This window comes from Danio aesculapii, chromosome 5 (genome assembly GCF_903798145.1).
Source record: "Danio aesculapii chromosome 5, fDanAes4.1, whole genome shotgun sequence".
Taxonomy (NCBI): Eukaryota; Metazoa; Chordata; class Actinopteri; order Cypriniformes; family Danionidae; genus Danio; species Danio aesculapii.
Genome location: NC_079439.1, coordinates 65003429 through 65017083, shown reverse-complemented (window position 1 = coordinate 65017083; position 13655 = coordinate 65003429). Strand labels below are relative to the sequence as shown.

The 13655-nt window shown below is 35.2% G+C and overlaps 1 protein-coding gene across 1 annotated transcript in view; it reads left to right on the top strand.

Moving 5' to 3' along the window:
• pappab (pregnancy-associated plasma protein A, pappalysin 1b) overlaps positions 1 to 13655 on the top strand; it is a 207548-nt gene that overhangs the window by 40600 nt on the left and 153293 nt on the right. Inside the window, exons 3-6 of the mRNA XM_056458692.1 lie at positions 7013 to 7158; positions 7483 to 7776; positions 9939 to 10131; positions 13135 to 13256. Of these exons, the coding sequence (XP_056314667.1) occupies positions 7013 to 7158; positions 7483 to 7776; positions 9939 to 10131; positions 13135 to 13256 (755 nt within the window). The remainder of the gene's footprint in view (positions 1 to 7012; positions 7159 to 7482; positions 7777 to 9938; positions 10132 to 13134; positions 13257 to 13655) is intronic.

Sequence of the window (13655 nt, the reverse complement as noted above, 5' to 3'; positions counted from 1 at the left end):
GTTCATACTGACAGCATGACACAGTTGCTGCAGATTTGTCTGCTGCACATCCATGATGCGAATCTCCCCTTCCACCACACCCCAAAGGTGCTCTTTTGGATTGAGGTCTGGTGACTGTGGACGCCATTTGAGTACAGTGAACTCATTGACATGTTCAAGAAACCAGTCTGAGATGATTGGTGCTTTATGATATGGTGCGTTATCCTGCTGAAAATAGCCATCAGAAGATGGATACACTGTGGTCATAAGGGGATGGACATGGTCAGCAACAATACTCAGGTAGTCTGTGGGGTTGACACAATGCTCAATTGGTGTTAATGGGTTCAAAAGTGAAGCCAAGAAAATATCCCCCATGCCATTACACCACCACCAGCAGCTTGAACCGTTGGTACAAGGCAGGATGGATTCATGCTTTCATGTTGTTGACGCCAAATTCTGACCCCACCATTCGAATGTTGTAGCAGAAATTGAGACTCATCAGACCAGGCAATGTTTTTCCAATCATCTATTGTCCAATTTTGGTGAGTCTGTGCGAATTGTAGCCTCAGATCCCTGTTCTTAGCTGATAAAAGTGGCACCCAGTGTGGTTTTCTGCTGCTGTAGCCCATCTGCCTCAAGGTTGGACGTGTTGTGAGTTCAGAGATGCTCTTCTGCAGACCTTGGTTGTACCAAGTGGTTATTTGAGTTACTGTTGCCTTTCTATCAGCTGGAACCAGACTGGCCATTCTCCTCTGACCTCTAGCATCGCTAAGGCATTTGCGGCCACAGACTTGCCGCTCACTTGATATTTTTTGCACCATTCACTGCAAACCCTAGTGATGGTAGTACATGAAAATCCCAGTAGATCAGCAGTTTCTGAAATACTCAGACCAGCTCGTCTGAGTGTGTATATATACATATACACGTTTGTGTGTTTAGTGTCTGTACCAAATGTCCCCAGAAGTATAGCAGTACCAGTTAATTTTAACCTTGTGGGTCATAAAAAAATGCTTATAAATCACACATAATTAAGTGTTTTGATAATCAAATTACAATTGGTTACATGTGAGGGTTGGGTTAAGGGTGGGGTTGGGCTAAGAAGACATGATGTAGTTTGTACAGTATATTTTTTCTTCTGGAGAAAGTCTTATTGTTTTATTTCGGCTAGAATAAAAGCAGTTTAAAAAAAAAATAAAAATTTAAGGACAAAATTATAAGCTTTTAAACTATATTTGTTTTCGATAGTCTACAGAACAAACCATCGTTACACAATAACTTGCCTAATTACCCTAACCTGCCTAGTTACTTTAAGCTGTATAGAGGTGTCTTGAAAAATATCTAGTCAAATATTATTTACTGTCATCATGGCAAAGATAAAATAAATCAGTTCTTAAAGATGAGTTATTAAAACTATTATCTTTAGAAATGTGTTGAAAAAATCTTCTCTCTGTTAAACAGAAATTGGGGGAAAAATAAACGGGGGCTAATAATTCTGACTTCAACTGTATGTAAATATGCATAAAGTTCTAACAAGCGTTAAAATTGTTGTGTCTGATTGGTATTTTTTTTTCAAGAGTGAGATATACAACAACTTACATACTTTGGCAATAGATTTTTGTGTATGACTGGAAACGCAGTCCAGTAGTTTAAGCGCAAAGAACTGTGAACCCTTTTGAACTGTCATGAGGCTTCTAGTGTTTCTCTTTTATGACAGAGAGTGATGACTTTACAAGACGTAGTGCCACGGTATAAGCCTTACGAGAAAATAAATACCAGGAAATGGTCATCCTGTCTCCTAAGCCCGCGTCTTCTTTAGAAGGTTAATACATCAAAAAGCACTACAAAGTAATACATACATTTTCATAATGTCTCGGCTAACCCGGGGTTTAGCAGCATGACAACAGATACCTTGTTTGATTGGTCCTCGCGGTGAACTGGCTAGCAGATGTTGCTCTTAAGGTGAGGAATGAGGCCTTTTTTCCTCATTGAATAGTGGCGGTGGGTGTTTACTACATTTGAAAGCAAGCCTGTTCCAGCATTTTTCAAAAGGCAAATGTTTTGAGAGAAATTAAGCGAGGCCTCCCATAAAGACTGGAGGAGGCTAGGCGATATGAAATACTACACGTCTGCGCAAATATGAATATATGCATGGTTACATGCTGTTGTACTTATGGAAATGTACGTCTCCAGCAAGCCAGCATTCATCACTTCAGAGAGACTTGTCTTTGTTTGAGTCGCATGACAGTTATCACTGCAGGGGAAATAACAGGCTTGCATGGGAATAACATGCCCAGAGTGTTGGAGGTGAAATAATAAGCGTTTTAAGGGGGCCGTGTTTGGGACTATCCAAATGACACAATGCATTCCTAACTAGACAGGGCCAGTGCCCTCTGACCCCAGCGCTGGCTGCAGGACGGGGCTCGGGTTCCCTTCCAAATACAAACTCTGTGTGACAGCCTCGCTAGGGCCAGTAAATTTCAAAACACATCTCCTCAGATCCACAGATACGCGTGCTCTTCACTTATTTTCTTGATATCTGTCATGAGACTAATGTGTTTTATTCATTATAAAAAATACTTCATTGTATTTTGTATACACTACCTGACAGAAGTCTTGTCGCCTATCCAAGTTTTAGGAACAACACATAATAACTTGACTTCTAGTTGATCATTTGGTATCATAAGTGGCTTATATGAAAGGCAAAGGCCTCTAGATTATGTTTATTTTACCAAAATTAAATATGATCATGCCTTGATTTTTAATTAATTACAGACAGTAAGGTCTAACTTTGCTTAGACAAAAGTAATAACAGAAATAATCTACACTAAAGAATTTAAACAGGGTTTCTGCAGGGTCTTAAAAACTCTTAAAATGTCTTAAATCTCAAAATCCAAATTTTAGGCCTTAAAAAGTTTAAATTTTACTGAAATATTGTGCAATATTTGTTCATGTATTGCTACCCAATCTGGCCAAAACCCATACAATCACCAACAATCATCTCAATAAAACTAAAACTAAATATTAGATTAGATTAGAATCAACTTTATTGTCAATACACATGTACAAGTACAAGGCAACGAAATGCAGTTTAGGTCTAACCAGCAGTGCAATAGCAGCAAGTGCAGGATACAGGTATAAGTTATAAAGTGCAGTTATAGAAAAACTATGTTAATATTTACAGATGGATGTACTATCAACATTATATACAGGTTGTATTAGCTATGAACAGAGATTTACAATAAATGAATAAATGTACAGGATGCTATTAATAATCAGGAGTGTGCAAATAGATAAACATAATTACAAATGTATATGTACAGTGGGTGTGTACATAATTAGAAATGTCCATGTGCAGTGGGTATGTACAGTTCAAATAAGTGAATCAGTGCAATGTAGTGCAATGAATATGTGCAAATTTAAATGTGCAAATGTTAAATAGTGCAGTGATTGTGAGGAATATAAGTTAGAGGAGTGTGAGGGTGTATTGGGGGGAAACAAAAGAGTCAGTGAGGGGCAGAGTTCAAAAGGGAGACAGCTCTGGGGAAAAAGCTGTTCCTCAGTCTGCTGGTTTTTGAAAAATTAATTTAAAAAGGTAAATTTTTAACTCTATTTATCATAATGGTTAAATTTTTTTCCCCACAATAAGATTTGTTTAAAAGTTCTTCATGTATTTATTGCTGAGGACACCGACCTGGACAGCTTGTTGTGCATAGATTTAGTTTATTATAGTTTTTAAAACTTTTAAAGCATTTGTTCATTTTTTTATATTAAAGAAAGTTTATGTTGGAAAAAAGGAAATAGAATCTAAAATATTTTAATTGTTTATTATTAAAGTATTATTGTATTATTTAATGTATTAAGTATTAATATTTTTTTTGATAGGTCAATTAAAAATCTTTTCCGTCTGGGCCATTTGAAAAATTCATTAGCCTTTATCCCTTCATGAGTCTTAAATTTCATTCATAATGGTCTTAAAAATGTCTTAAAAAGTCTTAAATTTAACTCGGGGGAACCTGCAGAAACCCTGATAAGGGCATGGTGCAGTGGAAAAAGAATTAATGTCTTGTATGACTCCCATAAGCTTAGAGGACTGCATCCATACATCTCTGCAATGACTTAAATCACTTATTAATAAAGTCATCTGGAATGGCAAAGAAAGCCTTCTTGCAGGGCTCCCAGAGTTCATCAAGATTCTTTGGATTCATCTTTAATGCCTCCTCCTTCATCTTACCCCAGACATGCTCAATAATGTTCATATCTCGTGACTCGGCTGGCCAACGCTAGAGCACCTTGACCTTCTCTGCTTTTAGGAACTTTGATGTAGAGGCTGAAGTATGAGAAGGAGCGCTATTCTGCCATTTCACAACATTGACTCATAACTCTATTCGAAAAGATTATTTGGGATAATTTTGTAGGTAAATGAATCATGCATAAAATATTTTTAAGAGCACAACCATGGAGAACAAATATACAAAATAAATAAACTGTGTTTTATGGTTTTCTGTGGAACAGTATTCAGGTACACAAATGTAATAATCAAATCAAATGACTTTTACTCTGACATCATCAGCAGCACGAGTGCTATGATGAGTGAAAAGCTTAGGTGCTGGCTCCAGACAGTGCACAATACAGACAGTGCAAATACAACGACAGTGCAAAATACAACAATATATTCCCAAAAAACACGACAATATACAATTGGCAATGTTGACAGTAAAACGTAGAAGACAAAAAATAGATGTACACGTAGTCTGACTGATGGTGGTAAATTATTGTAGGCAATATTGTAATCATATGTAAAATAACACTTGATAATCTTCATTGTATAAATAATTAAAAACCATTGATCCTTGTCAGGGTGGCATGGTGGATCAGTATTAAAGTCGCCTCACAGCAAAACGATCACTGGTTCGAGCCTCGGCTGGGCCTGGGTTGGCATTTCTGTGTGGAGTTTGTATGTTCTCCCCGTGTTTCCTCCAGGTGCTCCAATTCCCTCCACAGTCCAAAGACATATAGGTATAGATGAATTGTATAAAACTAATTTGGCCATAGTGTTTGAGTGTGTTTGTGAGAGTGTATGGGTGTTTTCCAGTACTGCATTGAGGCTGGTAATGCAACCGCTGCGTAAAACATATGCTGGAATAGTTTTTGGTTCATTCCGCTGTGGTGACCTTTGATAAATCATAGTCTTAGCAGAGGAAAAATAAATTAATGATAATCTCTGTCAAAGGTTCAAACCTAATAGCTTCTTGGTTTAAATTTGCTTAATATCTTACACAGTCACAGATCTTAAAAACACATTCAAATAAAAAATATATATATTTCACTGGTATAGGGTTAAACTTTGCCATAACTCCACAAATCACATGCTCTGAACTGTATTTTCTGGTTAATTATAATCCCAACTCAACATTGCATCCCTATTGCAGATTGCAGATACATTGCGATGTCAGTGCTGAAATGATATATTGTGTAGCCTTAATATTGACCCTATTTGTTGGCTTCAAATTGATGTTGTGAATCATTTATTCCAGTTTTCCAAAGGTGATCTATTGGATTGATATATGGTGGCTTTGGAGGTGATTTGAGTATATTTGAAGTTATTTAAAGGCAAATTTAAAATAAGCAGTTTGGGCAAAAATCGATTGCTGATAGGTGCAGTATAAAAGTTTGACACCCAGTGGTTTAACTACATATTGCACGCCTGGTTCGAAACACAAGCAAGCCCAGGATGCCAGATTGACGACACCAGCAGGAGCGTGCCTGACTATCAAGCCTAAAGGCTGATTTAGGGCTGATTCAAGTCGTGTTCTAAATAAAAGCAACTGCATGCGATAGAAGGAATATTTTCCATATTAAAAAGAGTTTTTGGCCTGACCAACACCTCGAATTGATATAATAGAAACATATCAACAAACGTTTCTATTTCTTTCAGCTGAACAACAGAAAACTGACAATGATCACCTCAGGTACACCTCATGTGCTTTATTCAGTGGGTAAATGCTAATAATGTGAGTTTGAAGGCCATTTTACATGACATTTATTGCCATACTACTGAAAGCAGCAGCAGATAATTCACCTCAGATCTTGAAAATAAAATGAACTGTTTGAAATTGACCTTTAGAGCTGTGACTCAATGCAAACCAACACATATCAGTGATTCAGCATTGATATTTAATAATGTTAAAGAGGTTTAATATGTATTATTTAAATTATAAACCTTACCATTTCGCTGGAGTGCAGTAAGTGCACTATTCTGTGCTTCTGAATGGCTGTATTTAAATTTATGTCATGTTTCATCCGATGCAAACAGCCAAATTATCAACCCAAATCTCGACACGCAGCGTGTTGTTAGGACACAGGGATACAATGTAACCTGCTCACCTAATGTTTACGTTCTTTGATAACCACCTCATGTGGAACTTTGAATCTGCGTCTCATTTCGAAGGCTGTTACCATCCACCAGAGGTCGCATTTCGGACGCAGACACATATGTTGGGAGCCTTTCTGACTGAATGAATGAAATACGCTGTTTTCCACAAAGGCAACCTGGGGTGCTGAAATATAATTGGCTAAACTGGCATTGGGCGTGTTAAAAGAACCAAAACAAAGACAGACGTTCTGGCACGAATATCTGACTTCTGCATTGTTTAGATAAATGAGTGTTCAGTTAAGATGTTTCTTAAATATTATGGTATTTTTTATGCTTCAGAAGAGTCAAAAACTTATATACAGCACCTTTAACATTATATTAGATCTATGCTTTAGGCCTTGGTGTTAATTAAAAAAAGAAATTTGATTTTATTTTATTTCATTTATCTGTGTTATTTTTTACATATGTATTACACATGTATTATTGTTTTAGGTTTTACTTTTCATACTATATATATTCTGCAGCGTGTTATTTAGAAAATTTGTTTTATTTTAATAATAAAGATACTATAGTAGCAAATAACTATCATGGAATTAATAATTATTAATACAAAATTTGGAGGAAAATGCGTAATTATATATATTTTTTGTTGTTCTACAGAGCTTACATGAATGTAAAGGAGCTGAAAGAAGTTTTGAATTTGGATGGATCCACACACTTGAACATCTTTTTTGCTAACTCATCTGATGAAGATGTGGCTGGTGTGGCCACTTGGCCCTGGGATAAAGAAGCTTTAACACATTTGGGTAAATAAAAAAAAACATGTGCATCCATCACTAACAGCAATCTAATTAGAGTCATATGCAGTACATTCATTTATTCATTTATTTATTTTACTGCAGTTTAAAGCATATTAAAAAGTAGAAAAAAATACCCAGAAGAAAAAAAAAATTGTCAAAGCCATGGAACATTTAAAGCAAAGATTTTTATTTAACTTATAAGTAAGGAAAAGCACGTTTGAGAATGGATTGTGTTATTTTGTGTCATCTTTTTTCCAAAGATGCTTAAAAATGAACGGGTATCAAATTAAAAAATTGATGCTTACAATATCACTCTTTTTTGTTTTTGAGGTGGGATTGTGTTAAACCCTTCATTTTATGGTACGTTTGGCCACACTCACACCATGATCCACGAGATTGGCCACAGCCTGGGACTGTACCATGTCTTCAGGGGAATCTCAGAGGTGGAGTCCTGTAATGATGCCTGCTTGGAGACCGAGCCCTCGCTTGAGACGGGAGATCTGTGTGCAGACACCAATCCTACACCCAAGTACAAATACTGCAGCGATCCTGAGCCGGGCAATGACACCTGCGGCAGACGGCACTTTACAAACACCCCCTTCAACAATTACATGAGCTATGCTGGTGAGAGTTACGTCAGCTTTCAATTGGCTTTCTTTTACATTTTGGGGTATCATATATTTATAATAGTTCAGTAGAAATGGCAATATGAGCTTAAAAGTGTAAAATGGGTGTAAAAGGAAAAACTCAGTTGAGGCTTTTTTTTCACTATAACTAAATGTATTCAAAAATATCATTTCAAATGTTGTTTAAGTCATAGTCTGTCTTCAATATGATTTGCTGAAGTTACCAACTATCTCATAAAATTCCCTAACATCAGGCACTTTTAAATGCAAGATAACATGACAGCATGTTTTTGTATTGTATGTGTTGTCATTTGTTAAGAATGGGAAAAATAGAGCTACAGCGGTTTCCCCTGTTTTTTATTTTAATCAGAGTAGAGTTGTGTTTTAATTGCAATTTTTACGTTTTATTTTTTATGCAGTATTGTTTTTTAAGTTAAATTCAGAAGATGTCTGGGTCTGGTGGAATCACCTTTAGCTTAGCTTAGCCTAAATCATTGAATCGGATTAGACCATTAGCATCCTACTAAAAAAAAATGTAAAAAGTGTTTAGATAGCTTTTGTTTTTAAAATGTGGGGCTTTTTGTGTGCCAAGACCGACGAAAAATTTAAAGTTGTTATTTTCTAGACTGACTTGACTAGGATCTAGGACATACCTCAGCTCTCAATTGCCTTACTTTTACATTTTGAGGTATCAAATTGAAAAGAAATGTTCAGTGGAAATGGCAATATTAACCAAAAATCGTAAATTTTGTGTAAAAGGTAAAACACAAATTTTTTCCACTACAACTAAATATATTTTAATAAAAAAAGTTTTAAATGTTGTTTTAGTCAATCTGTCATAAGTCACAGTCTGTCGTCAATATGATTTGCTAAAGTTACTAACTAAACCTGTCTCTTAAATTCCCAAACATCAGACGTTTTGAATAAAAGATAACACGATAGCGTTTGGTAATTAATATGTTGTCAGTTGTTATGGAGGTATAAAAAATAGAGCTACACGGTTTGCCCTGTTTTTATTTGAAAAGAGTAGAGTAGTTTTATGAGAGTAGGTAGTTGTGTTTTAATTGCAATTTTTACATTTTAACTTTATCAATTTCAATATTGATTTTTAAGTTAAATTTGCATAATTAAAGGAACACTCAATTTTGTTTGCAATAGTCCCCTAGAATAAGTAGAGTAGAGTTTTGACATTTTTTAATCCATTTAGCCGATCTCTGGGTCTGGTGGAATCACCTTTAGCTTAGCTTAGCTTAGCATAAATCATTAAATCTGATTAGACCATTAGCATCTTGCCAAAAAAAAGAAGAATTTAGATAATTTTTCTATTTAAAACCTGACTTTTCTGTACTTATATCGTGTACTAAGACCGACGGAAAATGAAAAGTTGTTATTTTCTAGAACATAGGTGTCAAATCCAGTTCCTGGAGGGCCACAGCTCTACACAGTTTAGCTTTAACCCTAATTAAACTCACCTGATCAAACTAATTGAGTCCTTCAGGCTTGTTTGAAACCTTCAGGTAAGTGTGTTGGAGCAGGGTTGGAACTAAACTGCGCAGAGCTGCAGCCCTCCAGGAACTAAATTTGACACCTTCTAGATCAACATGGCTAGGAACAATTCTGTAATTCCTTTTAGGCTGTTTTGAATGCAAGAAAACACATCTGAATTTGTTATTGTAAGTGATGAAATTTGTTAAGAAGGGGAAAAATAGATCTACAGTGGTTTCCCCTGTTGTTAAAGAGTAGAGTACATTTATGAGAGTAGGTAGTAGTGTTTAAATTGCACTTATTACATTTTGCATTTTCAATTGCAATATTGTTAAATTAAATGATTAAAATAATTAAGTTAAATTTGCATGAGCAAAGAAACACTCCAATTGTATTGGAACAGTTGCTTAGAGTTAAACAGGAGAGTTTTACCGTTTTTTAATCCATTCAGTCGATATCTGGGTCTGTCAAAACCATCTTTAGCTTGACTTTGCTGCCGTACCATGGTAAAACTTGTAAAAAACTCAAAATCTCTAAGTGACTGGTAAAATGAGTTTGTCTGGAAGTGGAATTTTCCTTTAAGAATACTTTTTATTTGTGCTGATTTGGACAGAAAATATATTTAGAAATACATTTAAAGTGAGCATTTTTTGTGTTGATTTTGGTCCCGTACAGATGACGTCTGCACAGATTCCTTCACACTGAACCAGGTGGCCAGAATGCACTGTTACCTGGATCTGATCTACCAGTCTTGGAGACCTGGCAGTAAACCAGCTCCTGTTCCTCTGCCTCCACGAGTAACAGCGCAAGACCAAAACTCGCTCACACTGGAGTGGTTTCCTGCCCTCACAGGCCATTACTTAGACAGGTGAAAAGAACTTGTAGCAAAAGCATGTTTAACTCAGTTTATTGATATAAACCAAGCACTTTCTTTGTTAATTAAACTCTCGTAGCAAAGATTCTTTCACATTATACTTTAATGTGCACAATAAAAAATGTTAATTAAGTTACTAATTCTGAAGTTTAGGATTTGATTTTGGAAAATCAATTTAGAATTTTTTTTTATTGATTTAAAATTATATTACTGTAGGTGGAAAATGTAAATCTACTTTACGAAATGCTAAAAAGTGTGAATATACAGTCCCTGAAAAAAGACTTGTCACTTATGTACAAATTGACCTGAAGTGCTGCTGAAATATATTTCTAATCAAGATTTGTTTTTAAAAGAAATGGCTCTTTTTAATCTCAACAGCTTTTGTAATACTGTTTCAGTGCAAAACGAAACTGTCAAAATGTATTCTAGTATTTCCAGCTTGGTTAAGCCCATTGAGTCAAATTTTGCAACGACATGTAAGTGTTGTAGCCTTGTCATATCACCTGTGATTAATAATGGATCAATTAGGTCTCAGATGTGTATAAAAGGAACCCCAGTACACTAGACCCTCACATCAATTGCAACTAGACCTCTGCAAACATGCCTAAGATTTACCCTGAGACTAAAGTGTTGATATTCAAAGGCTGAAGATCCAGATTTTCAGATAAATCTTCTGTTGAATTACACCACAGTCACCCTAAAAATTGTAGGAGACCTACTGCAGCCTGCATGGATCTGAGATTCAACCCAGAACACAATGAAGTTTGGTGGCGGAAAGGCATTGTCTGGTGTTACATCCAGTATAGGGGTGTTCGAGAGATCTGCAAGATGGAAGGCAACATCAGTAGTCTAAAATACCAAGAAATTTTAGCTACCTCTTATATTCCCAACCATAAAAGAGGCCAAATTCTGGAGCAGGATGGTGCTCCATCGCATACTTCCATCTCCACATCAAAGTTCCTCAATGAAAAGAAGATCAAGATGCTACAGGATTGGCCGGCCCAGTCCCCAGCAATGAACATTATTGAGCATATGTGGGGTAGGATGAAAGAGAAAGCATGGAAGACGAAATCAAAGATTATTGATGAACTTTGGGAGGCTTTCAAGGCTGATTTCTTTGTTATTGCGGATGCCTTCATCAATAAATTGTATGAATCCTTGCCAAACCGCATAGATGCAGTCCTTCAAGCTCTTGGAAGTCATACAAGATATTAACTTTGGATCTCACAGCACCACTACTTAATTTGCTGACATATTTTTGTATTTGCAGTAAATTTGTTCAATTTCTGTATAGGCAACAAAACTTTTGTCGTGCCAAAATTTGACCTTTCTGTCTTGATTAAATGATAAATTCTTTTTCAGTGAAACTAATTTATTTCAGTGCATCAAACATCATTTGGGAGGGTTTTTGCTTTTCATATGATCTATTTCTAACATCAATTGATTAATTAAAAGTCAGGTCAATAGCAGGTGTTTCTACAAAATAGATAAGCGACAATATTTTTGTCGGCGACTGTATATACAGTTAAAGTCAGAATTAGTAGCCCCCCTTTTAATTTTTTCTGTCCTTTTTTTAAATAGTTCCCAAATTATGTTTAACAGAGCAAGGCAATTTTCACAGTATGTCTGATAATATTTCTTCTTCTGGAGAAACTCTTATTGGTTTTATTTCGGCTAGAATAAAAGCAGTTTTAAATATATTAAAAGCCATTTAAGGTCAAAATTATTAGCCCCTTCAAGCTAAATATTTTTGATTGTCTACAGAACAAACCATTGTTACACAATAACTTGCCTAATTACCCTAACTTGCCTAGTTAACCTAATTAGCCTAGCTAAGCCTTTAAATGTAACTTTAAGCTGTATAGAAGTGTCTTGAAAAATATCTAGTCAAATATTATTTACTGTCATCATGGCAAAGATAAAATAAATCAGTTATTAGAAATGAGTTACTAAAACTATGTTTAGAAATGTGTTAAACAGAAATTTGAGAAAAATAAATAGGGAGGCTAGTAATTCAGGCGGGCTAATAATTCTGTCTGAATTTTCCTTCTAGAATGAGCATTTTTCTCAACCTCCTATATATTTGTTCAGTTATTTCACATTAAAGGCAAGGGAAAACCAATTAATAGCACTTAAAAATTTAATTACTCAACCTACGCACAAGAGTCTAATAAAAGGTTATCTGATAAATGCTTATTTTAGAAGAAAATTTTAAATGGCACTTAAAGGTTTTTGCATCGAAACTCTTTATATATACAGTTGAATCTAAATTATTAGCCCCCCTGTTTAATCCCCAATTTCTGTTTAACAGAGAGAAGATTTTTTCAACACATTTCTAAACATAATAGTTTAAAACTCATCTCTAATAACTGATTTATTTTATCTTTGCCATGATGACAGCAAATAATATTTGACTAGATATTATCAAGACACTTCTATACAGCTTAAAGTGACATTTAAAGGCATAACTAGGTTAATTAGGTTAACTAGGCAGGTTAGGGTAATTAGGCAAGTTATTGTATAATGATGGTTTGTTCGGTAGACTATAAAAAAAATTAGCTTAAAGGGGCTAATAATTTTGACCTTAAAATGGTGTTTAAAAAATTTAAAACTGATTTTATTCTAGCCGAAATAAAACAAATAAGACTTTCTCCAGAAGAAAAAATATTATCAGACATACTGTGAAAATTTCCTTGCTAAACATCATTTGGGAAATATTTAAAAAAGAAAAAAAATTCAAAGGGGGGCTAATAATTTCTGACTTCAACTGTATATTACATATGTATATTGTAAAAAGTTCAATCAGATTTATAAAATACAACAGTGCACTTAATTTCTACAGGATAAAGTTCCTGAGAATCCTCCTTGCCCAATTTGTCATTACCAAAGCTTTTTTATCAACTGCAAAATCTAAAAAATTTATTTTTAGGTTATTAAAATAATTGTGTGGTGTTGCTGTGTCTAAGTTGCTACCTCGACTCTCTGTTGGTTTCCTAGAGAAGTGGGATCAGTTTGTGACAAATGCACTGAAGTTGGAGTGCTCCTGCAGTACGCCTCCAACTCGTCGTCCCCCAGACCCTGCGCCCCATCCGGCCACTGGAGCCCTCGTGAAGCAGAAGGTAAGACTAAAACCCATTAGAATGAATGTACTGATACCTTGCTAGGATCTTTATCTTTAATTTTTGAAAGAATTATATTTGATTTTTGCTTGATTGCTGCGTAACATTTTTCACACCTGATAAGTTTAAAAGTCCAGATCTTAAGGTTTATATACAGCCAAATAAACATACGGATAACATTTTGTCCCGCAGGGCGCATATAATAAAAAATATCTCATGTTTTAACAGTCTTTTGGTTTAATTGTAGTTTTAAGAAAATGCTCATGCTTTGTTTTGCCTTTAATCTGAGCCATTTATTCTTTTATGCTGTAGCTTGTTTCACCTATTTAACAGACTGCTGTCTAAAATCTGTCTAAATATTTTGTTCACATTGATTATGTATTCTGCAAATATTTAAAG